The 22173-nt window shown below is 61.9% G+C and overlaps 2 protein-coding genes across 4 annotated transcripts; both read right to left on the reverse strand.

The window, feature by feature from the left end:
* Positions 1-68: 68 nt before the first annotated feature.
* Positions 69-6431, reverse strand: C1QL1 (complement C1q like 1). The gene is made up of 2 exons (XM_048313860.1): positions 5723-6431; positions 69-777 (listed from the first exon to the last, which is right to left on the reverse strand). The coding sequence occupies exons 1-2, from the start codon at positions 6281-6283 to the stop codon at positions 598-600; spliced, it is 741 nt and encodes a 246-aa protein (XP_048169817.1). The 5' UTR covers positions 6284-6431; the 3' UTR covers positions 69-597.
* A 6553-nt stretch (positions 6432-12984) lies between these two features.
* Positions 12985-22136, reverse strand: DCAKD (dephospho-CoA kinase domain containing). Of its 3 annotated transcripts, XM_048313675.1 has the most exons (6): positions 21966-22136; positions 20461-20566; positions 18636-18753; positions 16414-16617; positions 14524-14611; positions 12985-14074 (listed from the first exon to the last, which is right to left on the reverse strand). In XM_048313675.1, the coding sequence occupies exons 1-6, from the start codon at positions 22058-22060 to the stop codon at positions 13789-13791; spliced, it is 897 nt and encodes a 298-aa protein (XP_048169632.1). In that variant the 5' UTR covers positions 22061-22136; the 3' UTR covers positions 12985-13788. The 3 variants fall into 3 exon arrangements, with proteins under 3 accessions (XP_048169632.1, XP_048169653.1, XP_048169642.1); XM_048313696.1 differs by lacking the exon at positions 20461-20566 and having other exon boundaries at positions 21966-22069; XM_048313685.1 differs by lacking the exon at positions 21966-22136 and having other exon boundaries at positions 20457-20543.
* Positions 22137-22173: the final 37 nt, after the last annotated feature.

Raw genomic sequence — 22173 nt, forward strand, 5'->3', positions numbered from 1 at the left:
GGGTGGCGGCGGCAGGAAGACCCCGTCCCCAGGGTGGGGGACGTCGGGGACACAGACAGCAGACGGGGAGAGATCACAGCTCTGCTTTACCATGTTGTCACCCCGGCGGGGGAGGGGGCGGCAGGACGGCGACTCCCCCCGCCCCAGCACAGCCCCCCCGCCCGGGGCCGTGCGGACACCGCGTGTCTGTACAGCCGGACCCCCCCGAGACCCCCGGCACCGCCCCGGGGCGGGCAGAGAGCAGGGGCGGGACAAGGGGGGGCACAGCCGGGGATGGGGGTGCCGTGAGGCAGCGCGGGGAGCACCCCCAGCCTCTTGCCACCCCCCAAGCCTCTGCAGCCCCAAGCCCTCAGCTGGCAGCCTTGGTGTGAGCTACCGGGAAAAGGGGGGGTCTGGGCACCGAAGGGAGCCGGGAGCGCGGGGAGGGGGGGATGCCGTGGGGCTGGGCAGGAGCGAGGGGAGCTGGGGGCAGCAGGGAACCGAACCACGGCACAGGGACGCCGTGGGGCTGGGGGGTCACTGCGGGGGATGCCGGGGGCGATGCCGCGGGGCTGGGCGGCTGCGGGGGGTGCCGGGGGCGGTGCCGCGGGTCCAGGCTCAGTCCGAGTAGATGATGAAGCCGGAGAAGGTGCTGTACTTGTTGTTGTTGCCGCCGTGGGCTTTGCCCCCGTCCAGCTTGATGAAGACCTCGTCCCCCGCGTCCAGGTGCAGGATGACGCTGTTGCTGGCGTAGTCGTAGTTCTGGTCGGCGTCCTGAGCGATGGCGCTGGCCCGGACCTGCCCAGGGGACACCGCGAGATCGGCTCAGGACACGCCTCGGCCCGTGGATCCCACGGGACACGCCGGGTCCCGCCTCACCCACATCAGATCCACCCGCTCCGGGGTAGCGTGGGGTGCCCTGGATCCCCACCCGTGGGTGACCGGGTCCCGGCTGGAGGCGGCTCCTCCGAGCATCACCCAGAGCCTCTCCCTGACCCGCTGGCACAGACACGGGACCGCGGCTCTGGGTTTGGATGGAGGACCATGGAACAGACATGGGACTGCCACTCTGGGTTCAGGTGCAGGACTACAGCCCAGACACAGGACCCCACCTCTGCATTCTGATACCGTCACAGCTCTGACGCAGAGCCCCAAATCCAGGTTTGGATACAGGACCGTGGATCAGACATGGGACCACGGCTCCAACAAGGGACCACAGCTCCACATTCAGACATGGGACTGCGGCTCTCGCACAGGACCCTGACTCCGGATTTGGGTGCAGGACCCCACCTCAGATACAGGACCCCAGCTCCAGAGTCTGATGTGGGATAATGTCTCAGATACAGGACCCCAGCTCCCGGCTCAGATGTGGGACCACAGCTCCATCACGGGACCCCAGATCCAGGTTTGGATGCAGGACTCCAGCTCAGACACAGGACCCTGTCTCTGGCTTCAGATACGGGACCATGCCTGGGGCACAGGACCCCATCTCCCAGCCCAGTCCCAAACCAAACCACTGAACGCAGCGCATCCCCAAGCACTTCCCAGGAGCTGCACAGGGACCGTGAGCGTGTGGCGAGGGCTAAACTCAAATTCCCCTTCACAGGGACTCGCACGCCCATGAAGGTTTCCTGGGTGCCGGCACAGCCAGAGGAGCCGTCACCGCCTGGAGAAGCGGCCCCGTGGCTGGAGCCCGCTGCCGCTGCAGAATTCTTTGGGTAATCAAATCTCCGCCGGCGCCTCGCGGGGAGATCGCGGCGCTGGGTGACAGTGACAAGGCGGCTGGTGAAATCCCAAGTGAAATGCAGAAGCGCTGCGCCGGGAGAAGGTGCCGCTAATTACAATCGACGAGAATCGGCTCTTAATTGGCTCATGCGGGGCGGGCAGGCACCGGCGAGCCGCTGCCGTGTCCCGGAGCGGCGGGGGAAGGACGGCTGGCCCCGCGCAGTCCTGTCCTTTGTCCCCAGGACAGGGGTCCCAGGGGACCACTGCTCTCTGGGGTGCAGCTGCACGTCCCCGAGCCCACCGGCAGCCTGCGGTGCTGGGGTCAGCTGCTGTTAACTCTGGAACCTACTGACAGCCAGGCTGGTGATCCCATAGGACTTGCTCGCACCCACGCAGCCGCGTCCCTCGTGCCACCAGCAGCACTGTCACCCTGCTAAAAGTCCCTCTGTGTCTACCCTGCCACCGCGAGAGTCCCCATTCCCGGTGGGGGACCCTGAATCCCCGTCAGTCACAGTGCCCCAATCTCCAGGGGACGCTGCCTCTCCCGGGGTTTTGCTGAGGAAGAGGAGCGGGGGAAGAAGCCGTGAGGAAGGAGAACCAGGAAAAGCCATTTGGCGCCCGGCTCCCACCATTGTTCCCCCCGCCACAGCTGGAGCTGCCCGGTGCCATCCGTCTTCCCTCGTTAGGGAGCCGCCTCGTCACCGCGCGCCCGCCAGCCCTCGCTAACCAGGGAAGATAAATGGCAGCGCTGGGCCCGGGCTGAGCCGCTCCCGGCACCGCAGCGGCACAGGAGGGGGGGCTGCCACCACGGCCCCCCGCGATGGCCTCACCCCCTTGTCCGGTTCTGTGCCTCAGTTTCCCTATGGCACAGCCGGGAGGTGGGAGCCATGGGGGTGGCCTGGCCCCAGCCTGGACTCCGCTGCAGCCGCTGTCCCTGCCCTCAGTGACAATGCTGGGGGTGTCCCCGGTGCTGGGGACACTCTGAAGTGGTCCCAAAGGGGGCTGCACCCAAGAGCTTTCAGGCGGACAGGGGACAGCAGGCGCTGCCATGTGCAGTGACACTCGGGGCCTCTGGGACACCATGTGCCCCACGTCCCACCATGGCCCAGCACCCCCAAGGCGTGGCGGCAGCTGCCTCTCAGGACCCCCAAATGCAGTGGCAGCTGCTCCTCAGGATCCTCGGGCACAGCTCAGGGCGCCCTCCCAGCACCCCTGAGTGCCCCCCCTCAGATCCCCCTGGGCGCAGCCGCAGGTACCCCCCAGGGCCCTTGGGTGCATCAGCAGATGCCCCCCCGACCCCCAAACAGGGCAGTGAGTGCCCCCAGGACCCCCCAGCAGGTTCTTGTGTACCCTTGGGGACCGTCCCCAACAGGGACCCCTGGGGCTGAGACCCTCCCTGAGCCATGGATGGCCCTCCTACACCACCGGGACCCCAAAACCACCCGGTACCAGCCCTGTCCGTCCGTCCATCCATCCATCCATCCATCCATCCATCCATCCATCCATCCATCCATCCATCAATCCGTTCCTCCGTCCGTCCCCCTCCCGCTGCCCTCGTCTCAGCTACGGGCTAATAAAAATAATAATTAATGCTAATTAACCACCAGTAGCAGCTCCCCTGGCTCTCATTAACTCCAGCCCCGACCCAACGGTGATGGGCTGCCCCCGAACCGGCAGCACCCAGGGGATTTTTGGGGGTCGGGGGGGCCCCCCAAGTTCTGACTCGCTGTGAAGATGCCAGGATCAACCTTTATCCACCGGGAACCCCACACCATGCCAGGGACGGAGGGTTTTGGGCTGCAACCCCCTAAATAACCCCATTTTTAAAATTATTTGGAGCATTGGGGGGGATCTTCTTTACAGATATCGATGCGGCGATGCCTTGTTAGTAATTAACAAGCAGTTAATTAAGCTGCATCACCCGCCCGAGCGCAGCTCCTCTTGACAAGGGGCTCCACATCTTCTGGAAATTAATCCAGGAATGTCGATGCCCCGCAGAGCTGGGGGGTAGGAAGGTTTGGGGTGGTCCCCAAAAATACTTTGTGGGAGGCAAAAGGGCTGAGGTGAGTTTTTGGGGTGCTCAGTCCGGAGTTACACGGATGCTGCTTGGCAGAAAGAGCCAGAAGTACCAAGCGGCGCTGGGACCCCCCAGAATTTAGGGCTAGAGGGCGGGGGAGGACAAAAAAAATCCCAATAAAAGGAAATTTGAAGTGTTTGGATGGAGAAAAGCTGCCGAGCGGCTCCTGCTGTGCTCCCGCTCAGAAGGGTTCAGAACCGGGGGGTGAAGCGCGGTGGCCGTGACAAGGCTCCCGCTCCCTCCCTCACACCCCGGCTGTTTCTGGGGTGGTAACTCAGTTTTCGGTTAATTCGGGGTCCTGCATCCTCAGGACAAGGATGCAGCGCGGGGCGAGATGCCGGAGGAAGCGATGGGAAGCGGGAGCGGGGTGGATGGATCCCGGCGGGAATGCCGGCTGCGGTGACATCCAGGGGAATTGAGCTCGGGTGACATGCCGGGGGTCACAGCCACATCTTGTCCTTCGAGTCGTGGCCGGGAGGGGGATATGGCGTGGAAAAGGGGCACCCGAAAAGCGCGGGGGCGGCGAGGCTGAGTCCTGGCATTGGGGGTTCCAGCGGGATGGGCTCGGGGGGATGCGGGAGCGGGGAGGGAGAAGGATGGAGCCACCCTCGGGGTGTGAGTCCCCCGCCGTGTCCCCACGCAGCCCGGCCGGGGATGGGGACGTCCCTCCCGACACAGCAGCAGCAGCAGAGCCGGCTCCGGGCTGGGGGTGCAGCCCCCCAAAAGCGGGGCAGACGCTGCCCCCCTCAAGGCCAGTGCGGACACTGTCCCTGCGGAGGAGCCCTGTCCCCAACAGGGACCCCAGCGGGGACAGTGGCATGGGTGGGGGGGTGGACAGGGCACCCGAGGGGCGCGGGGGGGTTGCCCCAAGGCACCACGAGACACCCCAAGGCACACCTCCGGGACCAAGGAAAGAGCTGAGGGAACCCCTGGAGACACGTCAGGTCGGATGGTGGCTGTCCCCAGCACTGGGAGAGGGACAGGGCACACAGGGGAGAGCCTGGGAATGGGAGGAGGAGGAGGATGGGGCACCCCAGGGGTGCACCCGGAGCCCTTCATTGTCCCTGGGAGAAGGACAGGGCACCCCAGTGGTGCCCCTTCAGGGAGGGGAGCAGGACGGAGCACCCCGGGGCCGCATCCAGAGCCCGTCATTGCCACTGGGAGAAGGATGGACCATCCTGGGGGAGCATCTCCGGCACTGAGAGAAGGATGGGGCACGCTGAGAATGCAGCTCCGGAGCCGGGAGCAGGACAGAGCACCTCGGGGGTGCACCCAGAGTCCATCGTATCACTGGGAGAAGGACAGGGCACCCTGTGGTTACACCTCCGTGCCCAAGAGAAGGATGTGGCACCCTGGAAACGCACCCAAATCCCATCATTGTCACCGAGAGAGGGACAGAGCATCCCAGGGGTACATCCCTGGGGATAGAAGAAGGACAGGGCATTCTGGGGGTGCACCCAGAGCCCATCTTCACCACTGGGAGAAGGATGAAGCACCCCAGGGGTGCATGTCCGTGTCTGGGAGAAGGATGTGGCACGCCAGGGATGCACCCAGAGCCCATCATTGCCACTGGGAGAAGGATGTGACACCCTGGGGATGCATCTCTGGGGCTGGGAAAAGGATGGGGCCCCTGGGGAAGCACCCAGAGCCCATCATCAGCACTGGGAGAAGGATGTGGCACGCTGGGGGTGCATCCCTGGGGCCGGGAGGAGGACAGGGCCCCCGGGGAAGCACCCACAGTCCGTCATCAGCACAGAGAGGATGTGGTACCCTGGAGGTGCATTCTTGGGGCCAGGAGAAGGATGGAACACCCAGAGGGTGCATCGCCGAGGCCAGGAAAAGGACGGGGCACCCCGAGGAAGCACCCAGAGCCCTTCTCCCGTGCTTGGGGGCAGCAGAGCTCCCGTTCCCGCAGAGGGATCCGGGATAGGCAGCCCTTACCTGCCCGTTCTTGCAGAGGTCGGCCCACATGCTGGTGCCGTCGCCGCCGCGCATGAGGACGTGGTAGGTGAAGAAGTAGGTGCCGGGGATGGCGCAGGTGAACTTGCCCGAGGCGGCGTCGTAGCTGTTGCCCAGGTTGGTGACCACGTCGTCGAACTTGAGGACCTCGTAGCCCTCGTGGGGGTTCTTGAGGCCGGCGTAGAAGGCGACCCGCGGCACCGTGCTGTAGGTGGCTGCGCTCACCGCGCCCGTAGCCCCCGGTCCCGGTAATCCCGGGGGTCCCGGTCTTCCTGCTTCACCCCGCGCCCCCACTGGCCCCGGAGGTCCCGGTTCTCCGGGCGGTCCCGGTGGTCCCGGTTTCCCCGGTCTCCCCGGTTTGCCTTGGGGACCTTGCACCAGGGTGGACGGCGGCGGGAGGGGGCCGCGTTCGGCCGGTTGCGGGGGGGCGGCGGGGCCGTAGGGCTCGCAGACCATCCGGCAGGTGCCCAGCATCTCGTACCGGCCGTCGGTACCGGCGGAGCTCACCAGCACCGGGATGAGCACCACCAGCACCAGCACCATCACCACCCCCCGCCGCGGCCGCCAGCAAAGTTTTCCGGCCCAGGCTGAGCCGCCGCCCGGCCGGGGCGCGCTGGCGCCCGGGGGAGGGAATGGTGCCGGCGGGGGGGAGCAGGGCGGCGGCGGCGGCGGCGGCGGGGGGGGCTCGGGCTGGCGGCGGCGGCGGCTCCGCTGCGCTCCGCTGGCTCCGGTGCGCCCCGCGCCGCACGGGCCACGCCCACCCCGCCGGGACACGCCCACCTCTCAGCCGGACACGCCCCTCGCCACGCCCACCCCACCCCGGACACGCCCCCGCCGCATTAACCACGCCCGTGGGAACGCCCCCGCCCCGCCCACCCGCGACCCCCGCTCTCCGGGGGAGGGAAACTGAGGCAGGGAGGTGGGATCGGCCCCGGCTGCCCCACTGACCGCCCCATCCAAGCGCTCGGGACCCCTCGGTGGCCCCCGCCCCGCGTGGTCACCCGAGCCACGCCCTGTCCCCACGCCATGCCACCCTCGACCCCGAGAACTCCGAGCGTCCCCGTGGAGCTGGGGACACCCCTGGGGGATGGTCCCCAGGGCCTGCCCCTTCTCCCTGCCTCAGTTTCCCCTCCCACGTGGGACCACACTTTGGGACAGCCCAGGTGACACCCACGTGGCCAAGAACCCATCGCGGTCAAGCCCCCATCGCGGTCAACCGTGGGTCCGCGGGAGGGGATGTCACCGCTGGTGGCAGAGGCCACAGTGACAACGGGGCACCCGCAGGTGCCACCGCGGGCATGGCCGGGCCACGCCAAAGAGCCGTCCCCGGGGGCTAAGCACCGGCGGGCTCATAACATGGGGACACGCGGCTGCGCCCGCTCCGTCGCCTGCCATCTCCATCAGCTTCGGCGGGGACAGCAGGACGCGATGGCAAGTGACAGGCGCCGCCAGAGCCGGGGGTGAGCGAAGGACGCGGGGACGGGGGAGGGGGACACGGACACACAGGCGTAGAGCAGCCCGGGGCCGCTCCCAGTGCCGCCCGCCACAGCGGTTCGGTGGCCCCGGGTGACAACACCGAGGTGGCATCAACCTCGGGGGCACCTGTGAGGTCCGTAGGGTCAGGATCCCCCCTGTCCCCAAAAGAACACCCTGGGAGTGCATCCCCTCATGCCCTTCCCGCCTGTGCAATGACCCCAAACCCCAGGGGACACGCAGGGGACAAGCCCCACCCCCGCCCCAAAAGAGGGGGGACCAAGGGGACGCTTGACAGCCATCGATCGCCCCCGCATGTCCCCCGGCTCCCGCAGAGGCTTTAATCAGCGAGCAGAAATCAATTAGCTGCCTTTAAGGAGGCAATTATTCCTGGGGGCTTAACGAGGCTGGGGAGGGGGAGAGTATTTTGGGATGGGGATGTTGCCAGCACCGTATGCCCCCCTCAAAGTTGTCACCGTTATGTCACCAGCTGCTTCCCTGGTTCTTTTCTCCATCACTTTTGTCGTCCCCCCCCCTTCCTCATTATCTTTCTGTTTTAACAAGTGCCTAAAAATACGCCTTACGAGGTCACGGGCTGCATGAGTCACCACCAGCACGGGGATGGGGTAGCCCGGGTGGGCAGGGGGCTCTGTGTGGGGATGGGGTGGCCCTGGCGGGGACACAGAGGGAGGACAGGCCACCCTGGTTGCATCAGGGCACTCGTCTCACCTGGAGGGTCAGGGGACATCCCTGGTCCTGGCTACTGCATCCTTGCGGTGGGGACATGGCCCCAGGTCACCTTGTTGCCACAGGACATTGTGTCCCTATGGCATGGCCACCACCCTGGGCCACTGCATCACCCTGGGCCCATGGCACGGCCACCAACCTTGGCCACCGTGTCCCCATGCTGTGGCCCTACAGGCTGGCTGCAGAGCCAGGGCAGCTTCAACACTGCCCTGGGACAGCAGCGCTGTGTGAGGGGGCACAACACGCCAGGGGACACTGGCTGGAGCCCCTGAGGTGCTCCCTGTCCCCAAGCCCTGCATGGGGAGGAGGTGCAGTGCAGCCCCTCAAACCAGCTCCATCCACCCGGACACAGGGAACGGATCAGCAAAGCTCCAAAGGGCCGCATTTGGGAGTGCAGGAGTTGGGAAAGGGACAACGCTGGGAGGTGACCCCAGCAGCGGCAGCAGTGGCTGCAGTGGTTGTGGTGGTGGCCACGGTGGCTGTAGTGGCAGTGGTGGCTGCAGTGCTTGCGGCTGTTGCGGTGGTGGCTGCAGTGGTGACAACAGTGGCCATCACAGCTGCAGTGGATGCAGTGATGGTGGCAGTAGTGGCTGTGGTGGCTGCAGTGGTTGTGGTGACAGCGGTGGCAGCGGTGGCTGCAGCTGTTGCAGCGGTGGCTGCGGTGGCAGCGGTGGCTGCAGCTGTTGCAGCAGTGGCTGCGGTGGCTGCAGCTGTTGCAGTGGTGACAGCGGTGACAGCGGTGGCTGCAGCTGTTGCAGCGGTGGCTGCGGTGGCTGCAGCTGTTGCAGTGGTGACAGCGGTGGCTGCAGCTGTTGCGGCGGTGGCTGCGGCGGTGGCGGTGGCTGCGGCTCCGCTCAACGCCCGCCGCTCCTCTGCAAAGGTTAAGCAAACAGCAGCTCCCGCAGAATCGATGCCGGCCGAGCCCTCGGCTGTTTGCTTTGGCAGCGCGGTGCGGGGGCGGGTGGGCCGTGCTGGGGATGCCGGCAGTGAGGAGGGAGACAATCAATGCTCCAGGGGAGCAGGTTTGGCCGGGGGGTGGCTGTGCCTCCCCACCCTCTGCTTGCTGTGGAACTCGTGGAGGAGGATTTGGGGAAGGGTGAGGATGGCTGGGCCGGGGCAGGGGGGTCATGGGGCTGGCGCTGTGCTGTGCCTCAGTTTCCCCTCCCGGCATTGTGGCCGACTCTGCCTATAGGACCACGCTTGGCCAGGGGGACAGGGACGTTGTGCCCCCCGCACCTGCCACCTGGTCCTGCAGCTGTGGCTCAGCCCAGGCGGGCTCAGCCCAGGAGTGGCTCAGCTGGAATTAAGACAGAGCTGGACACAACCAATGAGCCCAATGTCGGCCCACGATGACGAGCCTGGAGAGGGAGTGGCCATTTGCAGACTGCCCCGAGGAGTTTGGATGCTGTCCCCCAAATTCCCACTGTGTCCCCAGAATGGGATCTGGAAGGGGCCATGGGAGGGGGACATTCAGCTGTGGGCAGAGAGAGGGCAGATGTGGCTCCAGCATGGATCAACATGAGAGTGAGGGAAGGACCCTTGGACCAGCCCGAGGTGATGACCCTGGAGCTGGCCAGTTGGCTGCTGCACTAGCCACAGAGCTGGCTGGTGGCCTTGAAGGACAACTGGATGGCTGGTTGGTGAGCTAGGTGGTTGGTGGCCAACTGGCTCAGTGGCAGTGAGCTGGCCAGTTGGACACCTCGCCAGCTGGATGGGTAGATGGCTGGGGAGTGGGCTGGCTGGCTGGTGGGTTGGTTGGCTAGCTGGCCAGTTGGCTGGTTGATTGCCTGGCTGGCTGGCCAGTAGACCACCAGTCTGGTTGCCTGTCCAGCTGTCTGTCTGCCTGTCTGGCCAGCTGACCAGTTGGCTGGTGGCCAGCCAGCTGATCCATGGGCTGGCTAGCTGGCCAGACAGCTGGGTCGGCCCTGACCCCTGGGACAGCAGCATCCCAGCGTGTCCCAGCCCAACACCAGGCACTTTCCCTTGCCCAGCGGGGGGAGCCTGGCCGCAGGCGGGGGGGGGGCAAGGTGCGGATGGCACATCCCCCGTCCCTGTCCCCGTCACGCTGCCTCTCATTACGGACACGGCGGGGCCCGTCACCCTCCCACCGCGCGGCAATTAAGGGCTGCCATCACCGGCAGTTAATTAGCGCCAGCGGTGAGTGCTGGGAGGTGACGGCCGCGTGGCCGGCGGAGGGGACGGGCTCGGGGACGTGTCCCCCCAGGGGGACATGGGGTGGGAGTAGCGGGGATTTGGGCTGCTGGGACCAGCTGTGCTGTCCCGGGGGTGCCCCACGGCCGGTGGGGACGGGGTGTGACACGGAGGCGGTGGCAGTGACAGTGGGTGCCAGCCATGGAGTATGCCGGGGTGGCACTGGGGAGTGTCCCGCCCGGTGACGGTGTGTGGCACCCCAGGCTGTGCAGTGACGGTGACAGTGGGTGACACCCCGTGGGCCATGCAGTGACAGTGACACTGGGTGATACACTGCGGGCTGGCAGTGACGGTGACAGTGGGTGACACCCCGTGGGCCACGCAGTGACATAGCATTGTGTGACAGCGCGAGCACCAGGCACTGACGGTGACTCTGTGTGACAATCCACGGGAGCTGCAGTGACACTGCGTGGCACCCGGCGGCCCCACAGTGACAGTGACACCCTGTGCACTGCGCGGTGACAGTGACACCATGTGACACCCCAGGGAGCAACAGTGAAGCTGTGCAACACCGCAGGGCTGCGCAGCAGCTCCATGTGACACGAGTGGGGCTGTGCAGCCATGGTGACACTGTGTCACACCCCAGGGAGGTGTGCAGTGACACTGACACTGTGCCACACCCTGGGGGCCATGCAGTGACAGTGACACCTGTGACAACAGACGCCATGCAGTGACACTGGTGACACCAGTGCTATGTAGTGACACCACACTCAGGCCACCCTGCCTTGTGGGTTTTGAGGCGCCCACCCAGCTCACACCTGGGGACATTCCCCACTGGGGGACATCACCCTGTACCTGCAGCCTCGTGGGGGGACATCTGCCCCCACCCTCCCCAACCCCTCCCCAGCGGGTGTCCAATGGTGGGTGCTCCAAGGAAGGGGGGCTCCAGGAATGGGGTACCCCAGGGAGGGGGTGCACCGTGGAGAGTGGGACACTGCGGAGGGGGTGCTCCAGGGATGGGGTGCTCCAAGAAAGGGAGGTTTCAGGAATAGGGTGCACTGGGGAAGGGGATGCTCTAAGGAAGGGGTGCAGCGGAGAGGGGGTGCCCCAGGAAGGGGGTGCACTGGGGAAGGAAGTGCTCCAGGTAGGGCTGCTCCGGTTCGTAAGGGGGTGCAGGAGCAGGGGGTGCAGCAGGAGGAGCGTCCGTCTGTCACGAGCCCCCGCCAGCCGCAGCAGAATCGATCCGGCCGCCAATTTGCACAGTCAAATATTTGGCTTCGCGGCGCGGGGCCGGCTCTGCTCGAGCCGCCCCGGTGGGCGCGGGCCCGCGGTGACGGTGGCGGCTGCTCCGCGATCGATGGCGGGACGTGCGGCGAGCTGGGGCGGCCTCAGCGCGCGGGACTGGGGCTGGGCCGGAGCTGGGGCCGTGCTGCAGCACCCACGATCCTCCATCAGCACCCACGGGCCCTGGGAGCCCTTGTGGAGCCCGCTCAGCCGGGCCCCCTCCATGGCCACTGACCGCCGATGCTACCCAGCCCAGGGAGCTGAGCCATCTGTCACCGGCAGGGGACGGCTGAGCCATGCGGTCACTGCCACGGCCACAGGTGGCCATGGGCTTGTCCCCGAGGGGGTTTGGCTGGGGCGTGAGATGGGCAGGAGTGGGACTGGGGGTGCTGAAGCAATCCTGGGGATCCACGGATGGGCACCGCACAGCTCCCGTGGGCACAACTCCGTGGCCAAGCTCCAGAGTCCTTCCCCCGTGGGTACCAACACCCGGGCCCGCAGCCCACGCAGGGGGCTCAGCCCCCAGCTCAGCCCAGGGCCCCCCACACCAGGCTCCCCCGGCCACGCCAGCGCCGTGGGCAGCCCTGTGCCTCACCATGCCCCTGGAACCGCTCGCTCCCTCGGCCCCGCTAAACTCGTTAGCGGCGGGCGAACGTCAGCCGGGCGGCAGCGAAGCGCCAAATGCGATTACGGCCCCGTCTCGCTCCCTGCTTCCACCCCCGGCCCCATTTATCGCGGAGGCGGGCGGGAGGGAGGCGGAACCGGTGCTTATCTCGGCCGAGAAATCCCGCTCCGGCCCTGATTTATGGCTGGCTGCGAGGGACTCCAGCGGCACGGCGCAATTACGGAGCATTTAGAGCAGGGGTGGGGCAGCGCTCGGGTACGGCTCCCCCAGCACGGCTGGAAGAGTTGGGGTAGCCAGATGGACGCTTCAGCTCAGGGATGCTCCCTGGGGCTGCACAGGGACCACCAGGTTTCTCCAGGTGGGTGAGACATGGCACCGGCGTGTGCACAGTGAGGCTCAGGGGACGACGGGGGTGGAAGAGTGCTCGGCCCCAAATAGGAGCATGTGCTGGCTGGGGACACCCTGGGAAGGTCCCAGAGCCTAAAGGATGGCACAGGGGATGGGCAGGACCCTGCCTCCAAGGACCAAGCCCAGGCAGGAGGGTGGGAGCATCCTGGAGGATCCCAGGGATCACCGTGAGCAGGGAGAAGGAGGCCAGGGGCTGGCAGCATCCACCTTTCTCAAAGTGTGGGGACAAGGGGTGGCAGTGGGGACCGGGGTACCCCAGAGGGAACGTGCTGGCCACTGAGAACCACAGCAGGTTCAGGATCACATCCCTGGAAGCCAGACCCACCCCGTGGGGTGCCCAGAGACAACACTGAACCACAGCCTCCCAGGGAAGATCACAGGAGGGCTGATGCAGCTCCTGGAGCAGCTCAGGGATGTTTACCAGGAAAAGCAGGAGCGCCCGGCAGCTCTTCCTGCGTGTGCTGAACTTTACAGAGCGCAGCCGTGCCCCAGCATAGGAACAACCTGGGAGCAGGCTGGGAAGAGCCGCGGGAGCAGCCGTGGGATGCGGAGCAGCTGCTGTTCAGTGTTTTATTAAAACAAAAGTGAAGACCCAGCACCCGCCTCACCCAGGCTCAGTTCTCTCACCGGGAAACCGCCGCCGAAGGAAGCTCAAACAGCAGGAAATGAGTTTGAACGAGGCAGAGCCCAGGTCTCAGACTACTCCAGGGTGGATCAGACCCTTGCATCCAAAGCCAAAGGTGACCCACGAGTGATGGCCACAGAAACAGAGGGCAAGAGGGAGGAGCAGCCAGCTTGAACACTCGATCCATGTGAATGAGGTGCTGTCCTCCCCCTCGCTGATTTAACAGGTTTCCATTAAATCAACATGAAAGAGGGGAAATCCCAAGTGTAAATTTGGATTAAAAGGGCTGAGCTATGAGGAATCACCCAAGGGACAGTGGAGGTGGTGACAGGTACTGAGAAGCCACCCAGCCCCAGGGAGAAGATTGTCCTGGAAGACATTAAAGTGAGATTATACCCGATTAAAGTGAAATTGTACCCGATTAAAGTGAAATTGTGCTTGATTAAAGTGAGATTGTTCGAAATTAAAGTGCCTCAACTCATTGAAATCCCACAACAGAGACCCACATGGGGACAAGGGCCTCATCCCACAGGCACGACTGGTGGATGAGAACCTGAGCAGGGAGAACGTGCCTGAAAAAACCTCTGGCTGTGTTCACCTTGGGAAGTGTGCAAGGAGATGCCTCATGCCGCTGTCTGCATTCAGCTGGCAAAGCTCATTAACAGAGGTGGCCTTTCACTGCCCTTTTCAAACTGGGAAATTCAGGCCCCTTCCCTGACTAAGAGAAAAGGTGAATTAAGAGATGAAATGCCGGAGGAGGAGGAACACCAGCCCTCCGAGCCCAGCAACAGCCGTGCCCACTGCCAGCCGTGCCCAGAGGAAATCCAGGGAATCCTCGAGGCGGGCGTGCAGCTGCAGGACCTGCCGGCGCGTGCTCTCCCAGTCCCCGGAGTTGTCGATGACGTGCGTTGCCCACTTGCGCTTCTCGTCCAGGGGCAGCTGGGAGCTGATCCGAGCCTCGGCCTCAGCCGTGCCCAAGCCGCTCCTCTTCATCAGCCGCGCCAGCTGCGTCAGGGGGTCACTGCCGGGCAGAGCACGGGGCTGAGCTAGGGGTGGGAGGGAACGGGGGATCTGCCTTCCTCGGGCACCAGGGGGAATCACTGGGATAAAATGGGAATGAGAGAGGTGCCCCCTGTCATTTCTGACACAGTCAGCCTGCACTTGGATCAGCAGAGCCGCCGCTGCCTGGGCTGTGCTCAGCGTTCCCACAGCCTGTAACAGTGCCCCAAATCCTGCCCTGATGGAGCATGGGTTGTGGAAGGCCGAAAGGCAGCAATCTCCCTTCTATGATGGTGCCAGGTTCCAGGCAAAGCTCAGGAAGGCCCTCATGCACTATAAAGGCAGTGTTGCTTCTCACAGTGGGGTTCACACCAGGGCTGTGGCTGAACCTTCACCAGAGTGGAGGCACATGATGGTCCCCTCTGAGAGAGGTGGCATTGTCCCTGTCCTCATGGCTCCCAGAGCACTTACCAATAAACCAGCACCGTGTATTTCATAAACCTGGTCAATCCGTGGGTCTCAAAGAGCAGAGGGATGTCGAGGATCACATAGCGGTAGCCTGTGGAAATGGCAACATTCCCCAAAAAAGGGAACACTGTTAACCCCCATTCCCAAATTCCTCATGCTGCACACACACCATGGCTAGGAAAAGCAAAGCAAGCAGGAGCTCTACAGCTCCATGATTACAGCCGAGCAGAGCAGAGCCCGCTGGCCCTTCTCCCTCTCATAGGGAGGAAATGGTTTCATTCCAAGTTTCCAGAGGAAAAAAAAACCAACCCTAACCTGGCTGCTCTCAGACCAAAGGTGAAACTGCAGAAATATAATGAGGAGCTGAAACGAGGAGCTGAAATGAGGAACAGCAGTGCCTGGCTGGCAAGAGCAGCAGCTGCGCGCCGTGCCGGCCTCTCCCGGGAAGCAGTGCCCACAGCAGGATCTGCTTTCCACTCCTTCTCTTGTCCAAGACTTTACCAGGCTGCAGCCATCTGAGCCAACATTTCCCAGCTCAGCTTTCCTCCCTTCATAAAAAGCTTTGGCTAAACAGCTCCATTTTATCAAGGGGAGCAAGGAAACCCTTGCAGACCTCCCGCAGCTGTGACACTGAAACATGGGGGAGCCTCCAGGCACAGCCCAGGGGCTGAACCCTCACCAAAACTGGCTGAGTTTGGTTTAAAACCTCTGTGATCACAGGGAGCAAAGCTTGTCACAGTCAATCACTGTCCCCCTGGTTCTCCCTGTGCCTCTGCCCTTGGCCAGTGTTTGGCGAGGTGGGAGATGCCCTGCTGAGCCTGGGGGAAAGGAAAAGGGCAGGAGAAAGCTCCAAGTCAGGACTTCATTCCCCTGCATGGTCCCAGCCAAGGGGACATCTCCAGGTTTGTTGGTGTCCCCTCTTTATGACCCCCCCCCAAAACCGAGCTGCCCACAGCAAGCAATGCCTCGACAAAGACATCATCATCCAAGGAGCCACCATTCCACCAGCATCTCCGCCCTGAGAGGCTTCTCGCTGCCCTCTGATTTGATCGATCAGAGCTTTCCTTACACAGCGATCCTCAGAGACAACATCCAGCTATCCCAAATCATTAAATCCTGACTAATGAGGACAAAGCAGCCTGCTGAAGCCACACAGCGCTCTCGCCGAAGGCCAGGACAGCATCCGCCTCCTGAGCCCACAGCCCCGAGTTCAAGACTCCATCTCTGGCTCCTGGCATTCCTGCCTGTTGCTTCCTTTGTGCTTCCTCACCCCGCAGCAGAGCTCGGCCCCGCGGTGCCCCAGCCTGTTCAGCTCTCACAGGCCTCAGCTCTGATAAGCACCACGAATCCAGACTGACTCCATTAAGGCATCCGTCTGTCTACATGGAGACCTCTGGAACAGCTGGTGATCTTATCTGGCATTTCCCCAGCCCGGCCTGACAGCTGCATTTGTTCCATTTATCAGGGGGAACACGGGACTTTGGAAGCCACAGCTGTCAGCCCATTCCTCACCTTATCGACACTCAAAGGGCTCCACAGCTTCCACTGAAGCTGGAGCAGGCTGGGGGCAGGGAGGGATATTTGGCCATTTCAGGAGTGTGACATTATCTGGTGGGTAATCTCAGCAAAGCTGCTCCCAGGCCCTACAGATACACTTTAAACCACAGAGGAAAGCGGTGAAGGGCAGCAGTGAAAGGCAGGAGTGAATCAGGAATGAATCCTCCAAACAGACGCCAAAGGCCACCGGAGGCAGAGCACAAAGGCTGTCACTCAATGTCCCTTCCCTTTCTCTGTTTTCCCTGTTCCTCTCCCCACATTCAAACTAAAGGTAGAGGGATCAGGGATGGCTCCTGCCCAAGCAGGAGTCCTGGCAGGCCGGACATGACCTCTTACCAAGCACAAAGTACTTCAGGACCTGCTTCAGCATCTCTTTCAGGATCTCAGGGTGGGTGATGGAGTTCAGCAGCCTCCGTTTCTCCGGCTGAGAGAAGATAATGTTTCCGAGAGCCTCACGATTTATCTCGCCATTCTCCAGGAGGATCTCGGTGCCAAAGTGCTGCAGGATCTGCTGATGGGCCTTGGAGTGGGGCTGCACCACTGAGAACATCAAACAGCCGGGGGTGAGAGCCGGTTTTACAGCACAGTCGGTGTTTGCATCAGCAATCGCCCTCAGATGGGGTTTGCTCATTAACTGACGGAGCTGATGCTCCCCGTGGCAGCACATCTGCCTCCAGCTCATCTGTCCTGGCACCACAGCTGCACGGCCTGGCAGCTCCTGCCAGAACAGCCCTGCCAGCCCAAGGTCCCTTTGAGGGCTGACACCTGGGAGATCGAAGTCCTGCAGACATTAATTCAGCACCACAACGCTCCCGGCACATGCTGCTGCTCGGGGTGACAAGTCAGCAGGGCAGGCAGGAGGACACAGTGATGGCCACACGCCAAGGCAGGGGCAGGAACTGGGCTCAGACAATTCCCGCCAGGGATTGAGCAGGGAGATCCTAAAGGGATCAGGACCAGCTGAAACTTCAGCACTTTGTGGATACTCACTGCTGCAACTTGGCTCTGGCTGCTGCTGAGGTGGATTTTTTTACTGTCTTTCACGTCAGTCACTAAATTCTTCAGGAAAATGAATACAAAAACCTTCTAAAAGCTCAATCCCCAATCAGCCCTTGCAGGGGCTCTGATGTTACAGGAGTGTATAACTTTAAAGCCACCAAAAAAAAATCCCCAACAAAAGGGATGAAGCAATAAAACCATAATTAAGCTCCAGCTGAGGGTAACCACAGCGAAGGACAGACCGCAGATAATCATCTCTCCCAAATCCAGGAACATTGCCACAGGTTGTAACCTCAGGCCAACCTCATAAAAGTCTTTAAGACCAATTTTTTTTCTCCCATGGAATATCACATGGAGGCAGTTTCAGGATGGGTGAAATCCATATAGTAAACAAACACATATAAAAAAGGAATTGGTGGAAAATAAAGTGATTGGCAGAAAAACTTCCACAGAGTATCTGTGGTGTTTTCCTACTGTCTCTGAGGGCTTTTAGCACCTCCAGCAAATTTCCTGCACCTCCAGGGGAATTACAGTGCAATAAAACGTTAAAGCATCACAGCTTTGAGTGGCTACACAGTAAGTTCTTCACCAAACAGAAAAGCTCAGGCACCTCCAAATGTGCACCACTGCGCCATGACTCAGCCACAGACCCCAAACCTGCTGCATGCAGGATCCACAGCCCTCAGAATCCCAGACTGGTTGGGGAAAAAGAGCATCCAGTCCCACCCCCGCCATGGACAGGGACACCTTCCACTATCCCAGGTTGCTCCAAGCCCCGTCCAACCTGGCCTTGGACATTTCCAGGGATCCAGGGGCAGCCACAGCTTCTCTGGGCAACCTCTGCTCTCTTCGTTATCCTGGTGGGGTGAAGGGATTAACATCTCACAGGTAATCAGGGGAAACAAGGTGAGCTCCAGTCCTACTGAGGCAACAGAGCTGGGATCCTGGGTCCTTTCTCCAGCCTGAGCAGCACATTTGGAGAGCAGCAAGAGGCAGGCGTGCACTGCAGGAGCACAGACCAAATTCCCCCTGGCCTGGGATCTCTGGAGCCTCTTTTTTTTTCCTTTTTTTGAGCACAATGATTTTGTGGTCTGATCTCTCAGGATCAGCAGACAAACGACATCCAGCACAGAGGGGCTTTCTCTTTCAGCTGTGTTAGTGATCCCACCCAACGTAACTGAGTGACAGGATGGGTGTCCTGGGGCTCAGGGGGCATATGGGATTAGCCAAGGGATTCCACTTTACGGGGAACCACATTTATTTTTGCCCAGACTTGGCTTTCAAAGCTGGGAAGCATCACACTTCAGGGGAGGAAAACTCAGAGCACAATCTCCCCAGGGTGTTTATTAGGTCATGATCTTCTTCTTTTCTTTATTAAAAATATATCCTAGTTCCAATCCCGCCCCCGGGGCAGCTGCTCCGCAGCCTCGCGGACTGGGAAGCGGGAGGGAAACGCTTCTCCGATGTACCCAGAGCACCCTCTGCCGTCAGCGCTTCCCGGCAGCGATCCCGGTTGTCAGGGGAACCTCGGGGAGCAGGATCGGCTCTGGAAAACTCACCCTGCCTGGCAATAACATCGGCATCGATCACGGCACAGCCCAGCTCCCGCAGCACGGCCACCACCGTGCTCTTCCCCGACGCGATCCCACCCGAGAGTCCCACCAGGAACATCGTGCTCTGGAAGGGAAAGAGAAGAGCTGGAAAACGCGCCAGGACAGGGCCATTTTGTTCATGCTGAGCACATCAAATATTTAGCCCCAAACAGGCAACTTCATTCAAAGCTCATTTTCATACTTTCTCAGGGCGTCACTGAGACATCAGCAGGATTTTGGCATCCTCTGAGCTGGGTATCTGTTTCACAGGCTGGAGGACAGTCTTGGATTAAATGAGGCTTTTCTGGACACCCCTAACTCTGGATGTGCCACTTGAGCCAGCCCTAAGTTCCTCCAGCTGGTTTATCTGCAGCTCCAGCAACTCGTTCCCCTTTAGCATCTCCACCCATCAAACCAGAGGTCCATCTACAGCACCCTGAGTCATGGAATCATGGAATGGTTTGGATTGGAAGAGATCTTAAAGCCCATCCAGCTCCACCTCCTGCCACGGGCAGGGACACCTTCCACTGTCCCAGGCTGCTCCAAGCCCCATCCAGCCTGGCCTGGGACACTGCCAGGGATCCAGGGGCAGCCCCAGCTGCTCTGGGCACCCTGTGCCAGGGCCTGCCCACCCTCCCAGGGAGGAATTCCTTCCCAATATCCCATCTGGCAGTGAGAAGCCATTGCCCCTTGTCCTGTCACTCCAGGCCCTTGTCCACAGTCCTTCTTGGATCCCCTTGAGGCCCTGGAAGGGGCTCTGAGCTCTCCCTGGAGCCTTCTCCTCTCCAGGTGAGCACCCCCAGCTCTCCCAGCCTGGCTCCAGAGCAGAGGGGCTCCAGCCCTTGGAGCATCTCCGTGGCCTCCTCTGGACCTGCTCAGAGAAATCAGGAAATTTCTGGCAGGTTTGTCGAGGGTGACCCAGGAGCAGCGAAAAAGGGCAGAATTCAGACAATATCTCAGCCAGGACTGGGACACACGAGGCCTGAGGGGGAGAGCCCTGCTGAAACCCTGCAGCCAGGTATCAGAGCTCAGCCACCTCTGACACCATGGGGACTCAGAGCCCACAAGGCACTCAGTGAATCCCATTCCCACACTGCTGGCAGCCCAAGGGACAGGGAAATCACAGCTCTGAGCAGCAAACTGGTGTCCATGAGCTGCCAAACATGGCCCTGGGCACAGATCTGTGCTTGCCCTTGGCCTCGAGGCCGGGAGGGGGCTGGTAACGCTGCTCTCACAGCTCCTGCAGAGAGATCTCCCTGCTCAATCCAAACCCTGCAATCCTCTAAATCCCGTTGTGTGCTCTCAAAACCAAACGGCTCAGCCACGCAGAGGCAGCTCTGGAGAGCTGAGGGGACTACTGTGAGTATCCACATCCCAAAACCACAACAGCCTCAGCAGGCTGGGTACAGACCCCAGCGTCCCTCCTGCAGCCCCAGCCCAGAGTGTCCAGGGCTTTGTGCAAGCGAATTGTGCAAATCCCCCAGGACAGCAGCTGTGCCTTTGCTGTCACCTCATCCAGGGTGACACCATGGGTGAGGGGCCGAGCCTCCCACAGCTCAGCCTGTTGCTGTTGCATCTGAGAAGGAATTGGCTCCATCACCTTTGGCCAGGAGCCACAGGCTGCTGGTAGTCACCCCTCAGCTTCCCCTCGCCCAGATCCTGCTCCCTCCCTCTTGGAACCCCAACCATCTCAGCCACCATCTCCCTGCCTAACCTGGCTCTGGCCTCCCCACTCCCTCCAGACAGCACCAGCCCCCCAAAAACTCTGCACATAAAGGAACCAGGTACCTACTGCCCGCACTGTCCCCAGCGAGAGGGGCCCGTCCCGCTGGCACCCAAGGACAGCAGGTGGGAGCACGGGGCAGGGGGGCTGAGAATGCAGCACTGCGTCCCTTTGGCTGGAACACAACAAAACCAGACACTTCAGTCATAATTCAGTCCTACAAACAGGACCCAAACCCGCAGTTTGGGGGGAAGAAGGGTAAGGGCAAGTCCTGTGGCAGCTGGAGGCAGCTCAGCAGAGGGAAGGAGCAGAGCTGGAGCAGAAGCAGCAGCCCCTGCCAGCAGCTCATGCAGCAGCTCCAGCGAGCGCTGACGCCAGCCTGTAGCAGCACCACGTGCTCCTTCCCTTTCCCAGACATCAGGAAAACAGATGGGAATGGCTCCAGCAGCAACAAGGGAGGATCCAAAAGGAATCAGAGAGGGCCAAAATAATAATAGTAAACAGCAGTGCTTTGAGGAGGTTGATGTACTTCCCAAGCAGGACCTGGACCCCACGGGGAGCCTCTCCTGGTGTTACAGGGGGCTTGGAATGACAGAGAGGCTGTTTATTTATCCCAGCAGGTTAAAATCTGCCTTCCCACTGCAGCAGCCTGCAAGGGGCAACACTGCACCAGGAGGATCCGGATCACAGCAGCGGAGGCTCCACGTGCCTGTTTTGTAAAAGTACTCTAAAAGCTCTCCTGCCCATGTAAACACAGGCCTTTAACTGCAGTAACCTCAGCGTTCTGGCCTCCAGCCTCAGCTGGGACTTGCTCCCAAAATCCCTGCTATTTCTGTCCCTCCGTCGCATGCCTCCACCACAGGAATTACTGCAGGGGGAAAGCAGCCCTTGGAAGGGTTATCCTGGAAACCAGGGCCAGCCGGGGATCTGAACACTTGTGCTGTTCAAGGGCCTGCACAGATCTCAGGCATCAATATTTAACGAGCTCGGGTTTGAACTGCCCACGAGGGGAGAGGCCAGCCCACTCCTGCAGATGTTACCGGCAGGAGCCAGAACCAGTTTTCCCCCAAATACACCATTTTGGGGGTTTGTATTTGGCCTGTGCCAACTAAACCAGCCATAGGGAAAACCAGAACACGAGCCACAGAGGCTGTTCAGGCTGGAAAACTCGGTGAGCTGTTCCTGCAGCGAGGAATGGGGAGATGCACCCAGGGCACTGAGGAACTGTGTTTTAAAGAACTAAGCACCCAAAAATTCCCGGGTCCCAACTCCTGCGGGTTTTGAGCACAGCACAAGCTGCCAGCCTCAATCCGTCCATTCACAGGGATTGGGGATGAAGCCTAGAGCGTGTCCTCCAGCACCATCCCACACCCGGCCCTCCTCTTGAGCCCATCCTCGCCTCTGGCTGGGGCTGAGAGACCTGGTGTTTGCCTCGAGGAGGCTGCAGTTAAAGGCAAGAATCACCAAATACATCTTTAATTGGCGGGGAAAGAGCCATCGCCACAACCACCTTGACCCATCCCGCGGAGCGCCGGGGCCACCACGGCCCCCCTCCCGCCGCCCTCACCACTCACCCTCCGCCCGGCTTCACCCGCGCCGCAGTGTCCCGCGCGCCTATTGGCTGCGGGAAGCGGGGGCGTCTCTCCCAGCCAATCGGCGCCGCCCTCATTAGACTCGACCCACCCCCCTCAAGCAGGAAGCGGGCGGAGAGGCGAGCACCGCGGCCTCGGGGGACGGGCGGCGGCTCTCCGTCAGTCGGGGTATCCACACGGCTGCCCTGGT

This window comes from Corvus hawaiiensis, chromosome 1 (assembly GCF_020740725.1).
Source record: "Corvus hawaiiensis isolate bCorHaw1 chromosome 1, bCorHaw1.pri.cur, whole genome shotgun sequence".
NCBI lineage: Eukaryota > Metazoa > Chordata > Aves > Passeriformes > Corvidae > Corvus > Corvus hawaiiensis.

What these genes read in the sequence shown, in the direction of transcription:
- DCAKD (XM_048313675.1), bottom strand. Translation starts at nt 22,060, where the DNA reads ATGAGGGCGGCGCCGATTGGCTGGGAGAGACGCCCCCGCTTCCCGCAG. An exon ending in CGCTGGGGACAGTGCGGGCA is followed by an intron (nt 18,754 to 20,460) that starts GTAGGTACCTGG and finishes TTTCCCTTCCAG; the next exon opens with AGCACGATGTTCCTGGTGGG. An exon ending in CCTGAAGTACTTTGTGCTTG is followed by an intron (nt 14,612 to 16,413) that starts GTAAGAGGTCAT and finishes CCATTTCCACAG; the next exon opens with GCTACCGCTATGTGATCCTC.
- C1QL1 (XM_048313860.1), bottom strand. Translation starts at nt 6,283, where the DNA reads ATGGTGCTGGTGCTGGTGGTGCTCATCCCGGTGCTGGTGAGCTCCGCC. An exon ending in ACCTCTGCAAGAACGGGCAG is followed by an intron (nt 778 to 5,722) that starts GTAAGGGCTGCC and finishes TCCCCTGGGCAG; the next exon opens with GTCCGGGCCAGCGCCATCGC.